At 48.2% G+C, this 13,951-nt stretch overlaps 1 protein-coding gene across 10 annotated transcripts in view; it reads right to left on the bottom strand.

The window, feature by feature from the left end:
• ATXN2 (ataxin 2) overlaps window positions 1-6,638 on the bottom strand; it is a 57,341-nt gene extending 50,703 nt beyond the window's left edge. For 7 of the 10 annotated variants that reach the window (XR_012676435.1, XM_075167633.1, XM_075167634.1 and 4 more), the window contains exon 1: window positions 6,371-6,628. Coding sequence is in view for 9 of the 10 variants with exons in the window: in XM_075167633.1 (XP_075023734.1) it covers window positions 6,371-6,492 (122 nt within the window). In the remaining variant the exon portion in view is untranslated. Of the gene's footprint in view, window positions 1-6,370 lie in introns of all 10 variants that reach the window. The other 3 variants (XM_075167639.1, XM_075167642.1, XM_075167640.1) reach the window with 2 other exon arrangements.
• Window positions 6,639-13,951: the final 7,313 nt, after the last annotated feature.

The following is a 13,951-nucleotide window of genomic DNA, read 5'->3' as shown; positions in this document are numbered from 1 at the left end:
AGCCCCTTCTCCAAGACTAGAGGCTCAGGACAGCGGCACTGCCCGTCTGATCAAGGGCCACCCAAATAACTGACCCACGCTGCAAGCTGCAGAGGAGCCCTGACTGCAAGGCCCTACCTACAGAGCTTGCTTATCAGTACTACCACAAGCCAGCAAGTGGGTCTGTCCATCCACTCAAAAACACTAACTACTTATAATGCAAATCTGTCAATGTGTAGCACTCGGGACACTTCAAAAAGCTTCTGAATTAACCTGTATGCTCTTAATATCTTGCAAACTGAGATGTAACAGTCTGTGCCCTCCACCTCCCTGCAGCTAGCCAGTCCGCAACTGCGACAATTCTTCAACTTCACTGGTTATTTCAAAGTTACTTCCTTGCACCAAGAAGTCCTAGTTTCAAATATTTCTCATAGTGGTTTCGATTTGTATCATGACGACTTCAGGAGTGCACACTGTAATGTGAGGCAAAATGAAGTCTTCTGTTCTATAAAAAAAAAAAAATTTTTTAAAACAGACCCACCTTACGGATGCACAACCATTTAATTAGAGACCCAAAGAATCACGTTTACGTTTCAAAATAGCCAAACAACACCGAAATCTAAATCCAACTGAATGTCAGCTGCATTCAATTGCTTTTGAAAATGCTATGCTGTGGTTGTATACAACCTTGCTCTCAAAACAACATGCCCTTATAAATAGGGCTCATAAGTTAGTCAAGAAATCAAAGGAACTTCTCCCAGTAAACATAAATATCCCTCCAATAAATTCTGCAGAAATAAGCAAGTCCATCAGAGAACCATGAAAGGCCTTAATGAGGAAAAAATGAAAAACCACGAAACTATCACCTGACTTGTTTAAGAAAACAAGCTTCTGAAACAGAAATGTAGTCTCATACGGCCTCACGCACACTGATGACATTTGCTGATTGGCAATAACTGCAGATTTCAGATGTCTAGCTGCCATTTTCAGAATACGTAGAGAGTACTAATCTCATTTAAAAAACCTAATGCAAATAGCCTTATTTAATTACCTATCAGTCTTAACTTTCCATAAGGCAGCATCACAACTTCAGGCTTGCTCTGAAGACGAGCAAGTCTCACCGAGTCTGTCACTTGTCAAATGGCTACCTATAGCACAGTGCTGAAGTGAGCCCTTCGTGAACCCGGAACATAATTTTTGCATAATATTCAGATGAATGATCCTTTTCTTTCTGAAAGTCATTTCACCAGATGTGAAACACTCAAGTAAAAGAGAGGTACAGTCCAATTCTGATTTTTCCTTTTATTGCCATCAAAAGCGTCAACACCACGGTCTTTCAAAGAACATGGCCGAAGTCAATTTCACCAGTTCCCTCGGTCGGTCTCAAAGATTTTAGAAGATACTCCTTCCTGCACCAGCTATAGAAATGGTCAAAAGTGAGAGAGTTGGGTATCTTTGAAATAGAAAGCACTCCCATTTTTAGTGACAAGTATTCTTAGAACTTAAAATAACTGGGTTGCTAGACTGGTCAGAAAGTTTACAGGATTCCCTTTAAGCATCAACCTAAGTGTTCTAGATTTTCCATCTCTTACCACATTTCCAAAATTACTGTTCCTACCCACATTTCTTTAAGAAACAATCCAATTGTGTGCATCCACACTGGCAAGAGGTCCTAACTTCTACATCAGACCAAGACTCAAGCTAATTGCAGAAATTCTATATACTATTCTGATCTAACAGATCTCTTTACAGACCTGACCTCTTTTTTTCCAGCTACAACTGTTAAACTCAAACCCTTACAAAAAAGAAAGACATTCACCAATTCTGCCAATGCTACAATTCAATCAATACTGTATCTTCTGCTAAAACCAAGGTCATCAACTTGAGGTTTATATTCCAACAGGTGAAGGCTCAAGTTCAAACTACCCTTTGACACATCTTTGATGCATCATATGAGAAAAACAAGGACGTTTACAAAAGCAGAAAGTAGATTATCTTTGCCAGAAGTTTACCACAATTTAAAACAGGAGAGTAACACTAAGAAATGGAGGTGGAGGAAACCAGAAGGGTCAGTAACAATTTGGCACTACTACCTAAAACCACATCTTGATTACAGTAAGTATGGTAAATAAAAAAAATACATTTTGTATTGCAGAAATGTGATTAAAGGTAAGCCTGGGAGAAGGCACAGCAGCTTGGCAAATCCAACTTGTACACCCTTTGCTTTGGGGTAGCAAAGTCACAGAGGCAGAAAAATGCTGCACCAGACAAAGTAACGACCAAGCAATTAAACTTAGTAGCCAACTCATTGCAGGTCAGCAGTTAATCTTAAAAGTGAAAGTCTCCATAAAGGCTTAATCCTAAATGCTGCACAATAAACATTTTTCCCCAGCAGCAACTTGCAAATTTTTTTCTATTTTTATGAGCATTTACTATCCTATTCCTCAGCATCCCTCACCTCCCACCCTAATGTTTACATGCCAAGTAAAGCATTTGTATAAGCAAAACAAGGTCACGCATTTATATTTTTCCAGTTAAGTGAAAACTTATGCAAGGGACACAAGTCTTTTCAGGATGTGAAAGAAAGTCTCGGGTTTTCTCCCCAGCAGCATCTTTACTTTGAGAATAAGAAACGAATGCAACCACACTGCAATTAATGTCTATAGCAGAAGTGCAACTACTCACTGTTGAATTTAACAGAGTGAATGGATGTTTCTGGAGCACTGGCTGACACTACTACAGCTTTGAAAACAAATTTACAGAAGAACTTTCATTACAAGTGCAGAAAGCCGGTAAAGCTTTCTTCTAAGGGAGAAATCAGAAGTACAAAGTTTTATTTAAGTGCAGTATTTGTCTATATAAGTCAAATGCATAGAAACTGTCAAATTAAGATTATACAAGAAGTCCTGCAGCATTGTTTTCTGTAGTTTTTCCCCAATATTGACATTAATAATGTCAACTCTTGTCTTCTTATAAGATGACAACTGTAGCATCTGAATATGTAAGTAACCTGACTGAAGTCTGACCCAGTGCACATCTGTAACCTGCTGATGGACTTAGTCATTGAAGAACCTTCTTCATATACATTGCCATGAAACAGTTGCTAAATTAAAACTTACTCAAAAGCAGGTATATAATATCATACTAAAGGACATTAACAGCGATAAGGAAAGAGACCTGCAGGTTATCCATTCATTTTGCTCAGCAGTTTAGCACAGTTGCATTAAAACCAACACACACAAAGATGTTAGAACAAACTAGAAAAACTCCAAATGGCATGTGTGATCGAACCTCTGGAACAGCCACTTCCATTATATCAGAGCACCTCAGCACTCAATATTCCAAATTATTTCTGCCTGAACAGAATGGACACCTCTCTTCTGCCCTTTAGTTAAGTCTTTAGTTAGGCTAATAAAAAAGGCTGTCAAGGAAAAAGGAAAGCAAGACTAGGCAAGAAGCGTTAAGTCTCAAAAGCAAGCTACGCAACATGGGATCATTTCAGTTTTAACTTTTAACTGCTGCAAAGCCATTTATAAAAGACAGTAACTTAGAGCATTCTTAAAGGACTCCCAAGTCCAGTTAGGCAAGAAAGTTACCAAATAAAAAGGAAAAAGACCTTCTGCCACAATTGTAACTAGATACATAACCATCCAAAACCTGAGTCTGAGGTGTTTTGCCTCCAGACAAAATAACAATGGGGAAAAACTGATAACAAAAAAGGATGCTTGAAGGAATGCTGGGACTGATGCAACTTTCAATCACAGGACAGCTAACCTTCCTGTGCTTGTATAAGGGCAAAACTGAACTGAAACACAAAAAGTAGATATTAGATAATGTTTTGACTAGCACAGTGGAGCAGGTTTGTGTATGAGGTCTACATTTTCTCCTAATTACAGTTCAACGTGCTATTGGCATCCCCCCTACAGCCCAATTTCCCATCTGCCATATTGCACATGCAGTTGCTATTAAACAAACATAGCATTTCACTTAGTGCCTCTTTATAAAAAAAAGGCATTAATCCTTCTTGCTTGTTTTTCTTGAGCACCTTTAAAGATACCTTAATTTGTGATTTTTCTCCTCATGCAAAAGAAATTAATAATATCATGAAAACAAATACTGGAATGTCGTATTTGTTCACACAAGATCTTACCTTTTCTAATACAAAATACATATATCCATCATGATGAAACCATGGAAACAAATGCAGTGAGCAAAGCTGACCCTCCACTCACTATCAGACATAGAAGGACCAGGTGCTTAGCCCAATTAAGTCTTACAGTAATAAACACACAGCAGAAAATGAGGTCCAGGACAGTTAACTATCAATAAGCTTTCTACCCAAACCTAAGGCTTTAAGAGCAACTTAGCCATGAAAAGCAACATTCTTTTGCATCTCAAGAAGATAAGAAGGAGAATGCTAGGGAAACGAGCTGCTAGGAAGCAAGTGTGGCATAAACTGCAGACGTTTAAGTTTCTATTAAATAATATAATGCTTCAAATTGAAACCAAGATGCAGGACAGCTAAAAAACAACTTGATTTTTCAAACAGAAAAGCCACTTAGCTTTTCATTTACGTGAACAGATTTGCAGCATGAACCATCTTTGAATTTGTACTCCCAAGAAGACAAGACTTTTCTTTAGGACAGCGATAAGAGAAGATCCATCAGCCCAGGGACTGTGATTTTACAGACCCTTCATTTAGAAATAACTTGAAAATTTGATTACTAAAAAAGAGAGTGTGAACACCTCTGAGGGAACATGTCAGTTGTTTAGCAGCCCCAGTAGAACTCCCTAAGGAGTTCTGAAGTGGAATTTGTCCAACAAAACTAGAAAGGCAACACTGGTAGGAGAAATCCAGCGGCTTTAATCTTAAAACTTGGGAGAGAAATTGAAGCTCGCATCCCCCTAATCTACACAGAGAAGTGCTCACCATCATACTGAATTTAAAAAAAAGAAAGCTGTGGGTTTTGTTGCCCTTCACGTTAACCTCTACAGTGCCACTGTGTGTTGGCAGGGATAACTGTTTAGCAAGGCACAGTAAACATCATGTTCAATCTAAACCGTCACATGTAAAAACTATTAAATCACTGCAATGAAGAGCTGAGGTATTATTGTTGTTATTTAAGTTCATTTTGCCCTTTTCGACCCTACCAAAGCTTTTGCGCTTCCAGTTCCAGACTGGTAACAAAGTAAAACTCTATTTCCAGTGATGTCCAACAATGGGACCACTGTAAATTGTTTTATTGTCAATGCACAAAACTGAGTAAGAATAAAAGTCAACCTAAAGAGCAAGATGAATAAAACTTGAAATGAAACTGCTCTGAGTGACTATGACCTTCAAAACTGTTACTGTCCTGCTTTGATTGTTTGTTATGACCCCCACAGCACTGGAAAAATTCACAACACTAGAGAGTTTATTTTTTTTCCCCTCCTCTTTCTCAATAATGCGTGAATTTGTATAGCTAATGCTCTCCGAGCCGGAGCAGGGGCAGGATCAATCTTCCAGAGGCAGTACGAGACAGCAGGGCCGCCGCAGCGTGCGTGGGGAGGGGGAGATAGGAGGAGGGCAATCTCAGCCTGCTGCAAAACCCCGACTCCTCGCCCCCCAAATCTGTGAAAAAGCAAGTCGTGCTTGGAACCACCATCCACCGCCGAGGCCGGCGAGCGCTCCTGCGGCCTCCCTTCCCGCGAGAATTTTATTGCGATTTAAATAATAGAATAATATATATATTAATATTAATAAAAATAAAGCCCAGGAAGCTGAAGGTGCTCCACCGCAGGCGGGCCTCCGCCGACTTCCACAAGGCAGGAACGCTGCCCCCTCCCCCGCCCGGGACAGCCCCGCCGCCCCCCGGCCGCCGCCATCGCGGCCGGCACCTTCCCGCCGCCGTCCCCTCGCGCACGTGCGGCCGCCGGCTACGGCGCCTCGCCCCCGCCTCCCCCGCCGCCTCCTCAGCAGGCGGGTCACGTTGGCCCGGGGGAAGCGGCGCCCCTCGCCCCCGCCAGGCCGCGGGGGGCTTCGCCCGCCGCCCTGTCGCGGAAAATGGAGGTCCCGCCGTGCCCTCCGCCGTCCCCGGCCGCCTGAAGGGCACCGGCCGCGGCCTGGCCTCGCGGCCTCGCCCCGGCAGCACTGCGGAACCGGCGGGGCCCCTCGGCGGGCCTGCGTGCGCCCCGCCCGCCGCCATGCCGGCTCCCGCCCCGCCGGGCGGAGCCCCCCGCGCCGGGCCGGGCCGCGTCCCCCGCCATGCAGCAGGCCCCGCTCCCCCTCCCGGCCGCGCCGCCGCCGCCCATGGAGGCCGGTGCAGGGGGGTGGCGGCGGGGGAGGGGGAGCGGCGCCCGCGCCGGGCTCTCCGCGGCGGGGCCGGGGCCAAGGCCGCCACCGCGCACCCACCTGCCCATGTTCTGCCTCCCGCCGCCCGCGGCTGACGGGAGGCCGGGGCCGCCGCCGCCGCCGGGGGGCTTGCGGTTGTTGCCGGCGGCCTGCGCCGCCGCCGCCGCTTGCTTGAGGGACATGACGAGAGGGGAGAGGGCCGGGGGTGCGCGCCGGGGCTGGGCGAGCGCCGGTCCGCAGGGCCTCGCTGCGCTGGCGGGGCCGGGGCGCCGCTGGTTCGGCCGGTTGCTCCCAAACAGTGCGAGCGGGGCGGAGGGAGCGGAGCGCGGCGCGGAGGGATCCGCGGAGGGAGGGGGGTTGGAGGGGGAAGGCCGGACCGGGCCGGCGGGTGAGGGGAGCGGCGGGGCGGAGAGGCGCGGCGGTCGCCCCCGCCGCCTCTCGGGCAGCCCTGCGGCGGCAGCGGGGGGGCGGCGGGGCGGGGGGCGGCGAGGCGGAGGCGCCGGAGCGGGCGGCGGGCGCGGACTCTTTACGGGAAGTCGGAGGGCGCCGCGGCGGTGCTGCGGAGGGTGAAGGGGCGGAGGCGGGAGGCGGGGAGGGGAGGGGGACACGTGAGGCGGCGGCGCGGGACGGCGGCAGCTCCCGCCGCAGCCGCGGCCCCGCTGAGGGGACGGGCCGGGCCCGCCGGTGCCGTGAGGCCCCCGCGGGCGCGGCCTCCCCCGTCCTCACAGCCCGCCCGCGTCTTCACCCCTCGCTCGCGGTAGCCGCAAGGGCAAGCCCGAGCCGGTGCCAGCCGGGCGGACACCCCCGGCGCGGCCGCTGCGGGGAGGGCGGCCCGCAGGCCCCGGCCCCTGAGGGGAGCGTTCCTCCTCACCCGGCGGCGCAGGGCCCTGGGCTGCGGCCTCCTCTCCCGGCCGGCCCGCAGGCCGAGGCCTGGCCGGGGCAGAGGCTGGCGGGGCCGGCCCCACCCGGGCCTGCCGAGGCCCAGCTCGCCCCCCCGCCCCGGGCCGCCAGCGAGCAGGAGTGGGAGGGAGGCGGGCTCGGCCCGGCAGCGCATCGTTCAAAAGAAACCAGACATGGAGAGACACCAAAATTCAGAAAAAAATGGCCGAACCGCCGACTAGTTGTGAAAGGCGAAATGGAGAACCCCGGCCCCCTGTGCGCGCTAGCAAAGCTGCAGACCGGCTCCTGCCTTTAACCGCAGAGATACCGAACTACCGCCAGTAAACACAACCCATCGCCCTCCTACTCGTGGAGCCAGCTACAGGAAAGCAAGATGGGGCCGAAGGGATTGCCACGTTCCTTGCTGACAACCCCTCAGTATTACAGATTTCTGCGGGGGGGGGAGGGGGGTCCCCCTAAATCACTGCAGTCCAAAGAAATGAAAATTTGCGTTGCACTGACAATATTTGAGCCCAAGATGCCAGTTCTCCCATCGCTGTGGTGTTACCTATCTGCCATCATCAGGCTTCCTGCAGAAATCCAAGGTGCAGCGACTGTTCGGCTCTGCCATATTGGTGGTACCCGCTTTACGCAGAGCGGTGGTTTCACCGACGCATACCAATACATAAAAATAAAGCCTGGTCTGTCCTGTTAAAATTCTATGTACATATAGGATTAGTAAGAGCAGATGTAACTTGAAAACCAAGAGCTAAATTGATTTATAGCCATGGTTACTCAAAATGCTCAGAGTTTAATCTATTCATAGAAATGCTCTAGAAATCCCACAGGATTCAAATGTAATAAAAAGGAGCGGTGCTCTTAGGCAGGCATTATTTATACACCTTGCTTGTAAAGCAACAGCTTTCCCATGTGGTTGAAAGAGTTGTGGGTGGCAACACACAATGGTAAAAAGATAACAAATATTTAACAGCTTTCTTAAATTAGCATTTTCCCTACACTTTTGACTGTTAAACTGCTTGTTTTGTTTTACCTTACAGGCCCAAATAACCTTGCGGTTAACACATTACTAGTTAGATGACAGATACTAGCCGAAATGGGCTCAGCACAAGGAATTTTTCCATTGAAAATACTTGCCCTAGTCAGAGCCAGCAGTTTTAAGGAAACTACATTTTTCAATCACTTTAGTGAACTCACAAGACACTTTGCTATTTCACAGCCACGGAACCGAGAGAGAAGGACATTGAGGATTTCTGCAGTCCAAGAGTTTCCAAAGGAGACACTAGCACCTGCAGAGCTGACGACAGCTCGTGCTACCACTGGCACAAATTTTAGGACCACTTACTGTGAAAGCAGAAGTCTGTTTCACTGCACATGATGGGATAACTAACATTACCTAAGAGAAGCTAAGAAAAGACCTTTTTTAAAATAATATATATATAAACACACACAAAACATACACACCTGCACATATATATGTAAAATCCACTAGCATACAAAACCCTGCATTTAACCAAACTCTTTAGGGTACTGTTTATGAGGTCTTCTGTATCTTTTGGTTGGTCCTACTGGACCTCAGGCGGAGGGCCCCCAAATGCTACCTCAATAGGGGAAATGCAGCAGGAAAGGAAGAGCCAAAACATGCCTTGAATCTAACTCGAGTAAGCTACAGCTAGCAAGGATTGCTTATTCAATAGCGTGTTTCATCAGTGTGCTTTGCATTTTAAAAGGAAGTTGCCAAGAAAAAGCACAAGGAAGTCTGATAAGAGACTGAGTATAACATATCCAGGTCACTTAATAGTTGGGTTTTTTTAAAGGACATTACTTCAATGCTTTTTCAGCTAAGAATGTTTACAGTGCACAGCAATTAGTCACTATTTATGCGGCTAAAGGTTAAGAACTATTAAAGAGCCTGCAGCGTTTTGAAGCGGCAGCCATGCTGTGGGGTCCCGCTGGCGAAGATGGAGCCCTTGATATTCAAGGATGTCAAAAATACAGAAATAAGTTCCAGGGGCAGAGATGGTTTCCAAGACGTGATATGAACATACTAAGCTACATTTTGGGGTAACACCACGTGCTTGGAAAGCAGTGTATGAATAAGGCTCGTGTTCACGTCTGCAGTAATGACTCAAGTGCAGTTGCAGTTTAACTTGTTTTCTCCTTCAATGTATTCTTTGTTTTGTTAAGCTCTGTTTGGCTTTCATTGTGCCCTCCCTTTTTTGTGTTTGTCAAGCATCTTCGTAAAAAACACATTAAAAGTATAGAAGTGACCAAATTAAAATCGCTCCGGCAGTAATGACCACCAGAGAACTTGCAGGTTGGGTTCTGAATCCAGCAGCAGCCGGCGTCTGGTGACCGCCGGCGCAGACACTGCTCCTCACCTTGCTGTTGCGGGCACACGTCTGCAACGGACTGCTCAAGCTTCCAGCGTTACGGGATTGTACTGCTCTTGTGGCACAGCGTTCTCTTTACTTCCACTGCATACGGCTCATCTTCGCCCACCATTCCCAATATTCGGCATTTATTACATTATGGTTTGGCCCTATCAATTTCTCCCTTTTTTGGCTATTCCCTACCATTACAGCTACTAGGTTGGTTGCAAATGAGGTTGTGACAGAGATCAGACAACAGTCAGTGGATGCAGTGGCCAAGATGTAGAAAAGTTCAGGATTCAAAGTCACCTGCTCCATGGTCAAGAAAGAAATGCAACTATTTCTGATGGAGAATCGCATTGTTTTGCCCTTTCTGTCCACATTCCGGGTTAGAGCTGCTCTTTTTCAAGACTACTATTTTCATTCAGATTTGTGACTACATGTGCAGGCTGTATTTGCATACGAAGATGAATGAGTCTGATAATACCATTACTTACCAGGAAGTGCTACGTAATGTAACATTTCCTTGATCTAACCTGCTGTTAGGTGCTGTGCTCTCTTGCTTGAGCTACCCGGGGTGATCCTCAACAGCATTCAACAAGATGAAACACGCGTGCCTGCGGAGGGACGACCGACATGGGCACCGGGCATTTATTTTAAGCAAAATCAGCTGTTAGAGAAGCTCACAGAACTGAGCATTTCTACACATGCATTTTCTCTTCCCTGAAGACTTCTGTTACTTAGTCCCATTATCCCTAACCCTCTTCTTGGAGGCCAAAGCTTTGTGAACAGTGCTATGGGCACAGGATTCTCCAAACACTTGGAAAGATATTGGGAAAATAAATCAGGTCCACTAACACACAAGAAGCACTTCCCAGAGAGATACGATATTAGCTCGTCAGCAAAGCTGCCGTCAGTTTTAACTGATGAACGCGCTACCGGCCAAACCAGAAAGAGATATGTAAACAATGAGCAAAACCGAAGCCCAAGCTCCAAACCAACCAAGCAGGACAATTGCTGCCTACTTCTGCCTTTCCTCCCCACCCCAGTCACTGCATTGTGTCCTCTCATCGCCTGCAGGCCCTCGAATTCACAACTCGATTCCAAGCAGAGGCCAGCTCCCATCAGATACAGTTTTTGATCCGCACTTGCACTGTTATAACTACTTCTTCCCAATTTCTCTCAGCCCTCCAGCATCCCCCTCCAGCTCGGTTCAGACAGGGTGCGGATGGCCGATGTGCCTGCTGTGCCATGCGTGCCAGCTGCTTCTCCTACAACCAACAGGAGATGAAGGGAAATGCTAACGTCCACAGAGCTCAGGAGAGAGATACAGAAGTGCCAGAGCTCGTTTTACCTATAACCAACATTTTAATGAACCTTACTCTCAATTTCCATTGGCGGCAGACACTAAACAAGGGCATTTCCTTCCTCAGGAGGCAAAGCTCCAGGACCTGTTCAGCGATGCTCTAGCTATGAAGCAATTGTTTTGGGACAGAGCTGCAAACTGGGAGACACCAACTCTGCCCAGCAAACTGCCAGGTAATCTTCAACCAAGCACTTTACGCTTTTAGATTTCACATTTTTACAAAAGGGAGGGGGAAACCCAGCCTAGCTCCCGCTAAGCAGCAGCAGCACACAAAGAAATCATTATGCCAAGATTTAGCTCTTAAATCCCTCAAGATTTGGCGCTCACAGAGCATAAACAACCTTTGCCTCACAGCCTCGTCGAGCTGTACCTCCATGTTTCCCAAGCGCAGCTACACAGACCCGCCAATACCCATCCTCTCCCCGTCCCTTCGCTGAGACAGGCATGCCAACAAGAAAGGCAGTTGCCATGGCATTTTTTCCCCCTACAGACAGATGTCCATTAAAAACCAAGTCAGCCTCAGGTTTACTTCACAGAGCAGCTTTCAGTTATTATTATCAGCCCGCGAGGAATTTCCACTGTGCCCCTTCACCTCAGATGTTTCAATACACTTCGGTATTAATCCCTGGGGATTAGAAGGAAACTACTACAGAACAGGCACAGGTACATTCAAAGGACAAATTCAGGATTATGATCTTGGTTTATGTTTTTGGCAGATGACTACCACATGACCACATTTGGAAAGGCTTGAATTTGTTACCTCTGGCACTCCTTCCCCTGTTCGCTAAGACTCCGTTATAAAATCATCAGGCAAATTGGAAGCGAGATGTGGAGCTTTTCCCTTCCTCCAACACGTTATACCTGGGGCTCAGATCCGGGATTTTGGTTTCAGGAGGAACCCGCCTGCCCCAGCCTGGAGCATCATCTGAGGCTCCATCCGTGAAGAGAGGACTCCCACCCCTCCGCGTGGAGACCCCAGGCAGCCTCTGCAAGCAGGGCCGAGCGCTTCCAGCGAACGCACATGTGTCAAGGAGTGATGTCTTCCTCCTTGGTTACAAGGCCACGTTTTTATTTAAGATTGGAAAAACAGCTTAATGGATTCCATATTCCCCCCTCAGCCCATCGTGCCTGCGGTGGGGGCCAACGGCTCGTCGGAGGTGTCCCTAGGGAAAAGCAGGGGGGTTTCCTACTACAGCGCTGGCAGTACATCACCACCATCTCTGCTGGGTTGGGCTTCAGAAGGAATGGTCAGGTATTTTTATTTGGACCGTAACAGCCCTAAATGCGTGAGAACTACACGCTGAAACTTAACTGTACAGTGAAATTAGTTTTCCTTGCTAAAACACCACAGTGCTAAGACAACTGTTAAAGAAATCCTCTTCGTGATGTCCAGGGAGGGATCTCCCCTCTCACATCTGGGTCTAAACCTGGCAGGGCTTCTAACGCGTTCTTCATTTAGGCTGTGGCACTTGGGAGACGTAGACCTTCTGCGTGGGAGCTGACATTTTGGAGGCATCGTTGCAGCTCGGAGCCCTGCATCCGGGCTGGCTCGCAGCGAGTTTTCCACAGGAGCCTGGGTCTTCAAGGGAGCCAAGGCACTAGTTCAGCTGTAGGAACGACAGCTCCTCGTAGCTCTGTCGAACAGCAGGGGCTGAGCACATACCCAGATGCGGGGTCCCGAGGGAGCGCTCCCTCCCAGGCCCAGAGTCACTTCCCAAGACGAAGCATTTGGGTTTCTCCTCTTGGTTACAGCTAGCGCAGCTGCAAATATGATCAAAAATACCTAATCCTCTTAACTGCTTCTGCAGTTTGACTCCGATCGCCACAGAGGGAAATGCTGTGATTTCAGGGCGCTGCCTGCGTTCCCACGCGGCTGCCTAAAAACTTCAGCTTTTACACCATTATTAATTCCTCCCCATTGATTTCTTGGAAGGAGGAGTGGGTGTTTGGCTCCTTGCAATGAAGCTGCAGGGGTCTGTTAGTGAAGGGTGGAGCTCCCAGGTCCTGGGGCTGTGCTCAGCTTTTGGTGCTCCTTCACTGAGCAGGCAGGATCCAGTTGGGATTTCTTCTTCGCTCCAGTGAAGCCGGAGCACGTTCGAAAGCTGCCAAGAAGAATTGCTTGGAAAAAACCCTCTTTGCTCCTCATGCAGTTGCAGAGGGAAACTCTTGGCACAGCTGTGCTTGGACGAGACCGGACGGCTCCCCCTCCATCGGCACGGGGCCGCTGGCTGCAGCGGCGTCCTGTGGACAACACCAGCTCACCCATCTTGCTTGGCTGCATCTCCCGCTCGGCTCCTCCAGCCCTCGCAGAAGGTTTTCCAACTGGGACTCCACACAGACCATGGATTCAAGCCTACAGCACTAGGAGTTTCTCCAGCCTACATTAATTCTGCTTGGACTAAGATTACCAGTAGTGTAGAGGAATTGTTCTAGGAGATCTAGTCACGTTTTATATGCTAAAACAGATTTATGTGGTTTTATTTTAGGTTTATGAGCTCAGACATGGAGAGCATGAAGTTGCCTTGGAACCTCGCTCACACCTGTAGTGGGGGTCTCCCCCCACCCCAGAGAGAAGGATCCCACCAAGGTGGGTTTCCTTCACGTGCTTAAACCCCTCTGTTCTACAGGGCAAGAGGATACATTTCTTCATCTAACAGCACCACACATCAATAGAGACTAATAAATATCACAAAGTCACATATAAATAGAGACACGAGGGAGGAGGGAGACTGGGAGGCAGAGGCACATAAACAGGTGTCAAGAACATCATCTCTGCATCCAGAAAACCAAGGTACATCCTACACTGACATTGTCCTCCAATTGCCACCACGTGGGGACACTGGTAATAGGCAAGAAAAACAGCTAAGTTGCAATCTACCTCCAGGAAAACTCCTCCTAAAATGCTTGAAGGCAGCCTGACTGCTCGGTCTGGGGCAGCCGGGGGGGTTTGTGAATGTTTTGCAACCTCCACTGGCATTAGGTGGAGCACTCGTAGCTCCCTGCCCA

This window comes from Calonectris borealis, chromosome 18 (genome assembly GCF_964195595.1).
Source record: "Calonectris borealis chromosome 18, bCalBor7.hap1.2, whole genome shotgun sequence".
Classification (NCBI taxonomy): domain Eukaryota; kingdom Metazoa; phylum Chordata; class Aves; order Procellariiformes; family Procellariidae; genus Calonectris; species Calonectris borealis.
This window is presented reverse-complemented; position numbering and strand designations above follow the sequence as displayed.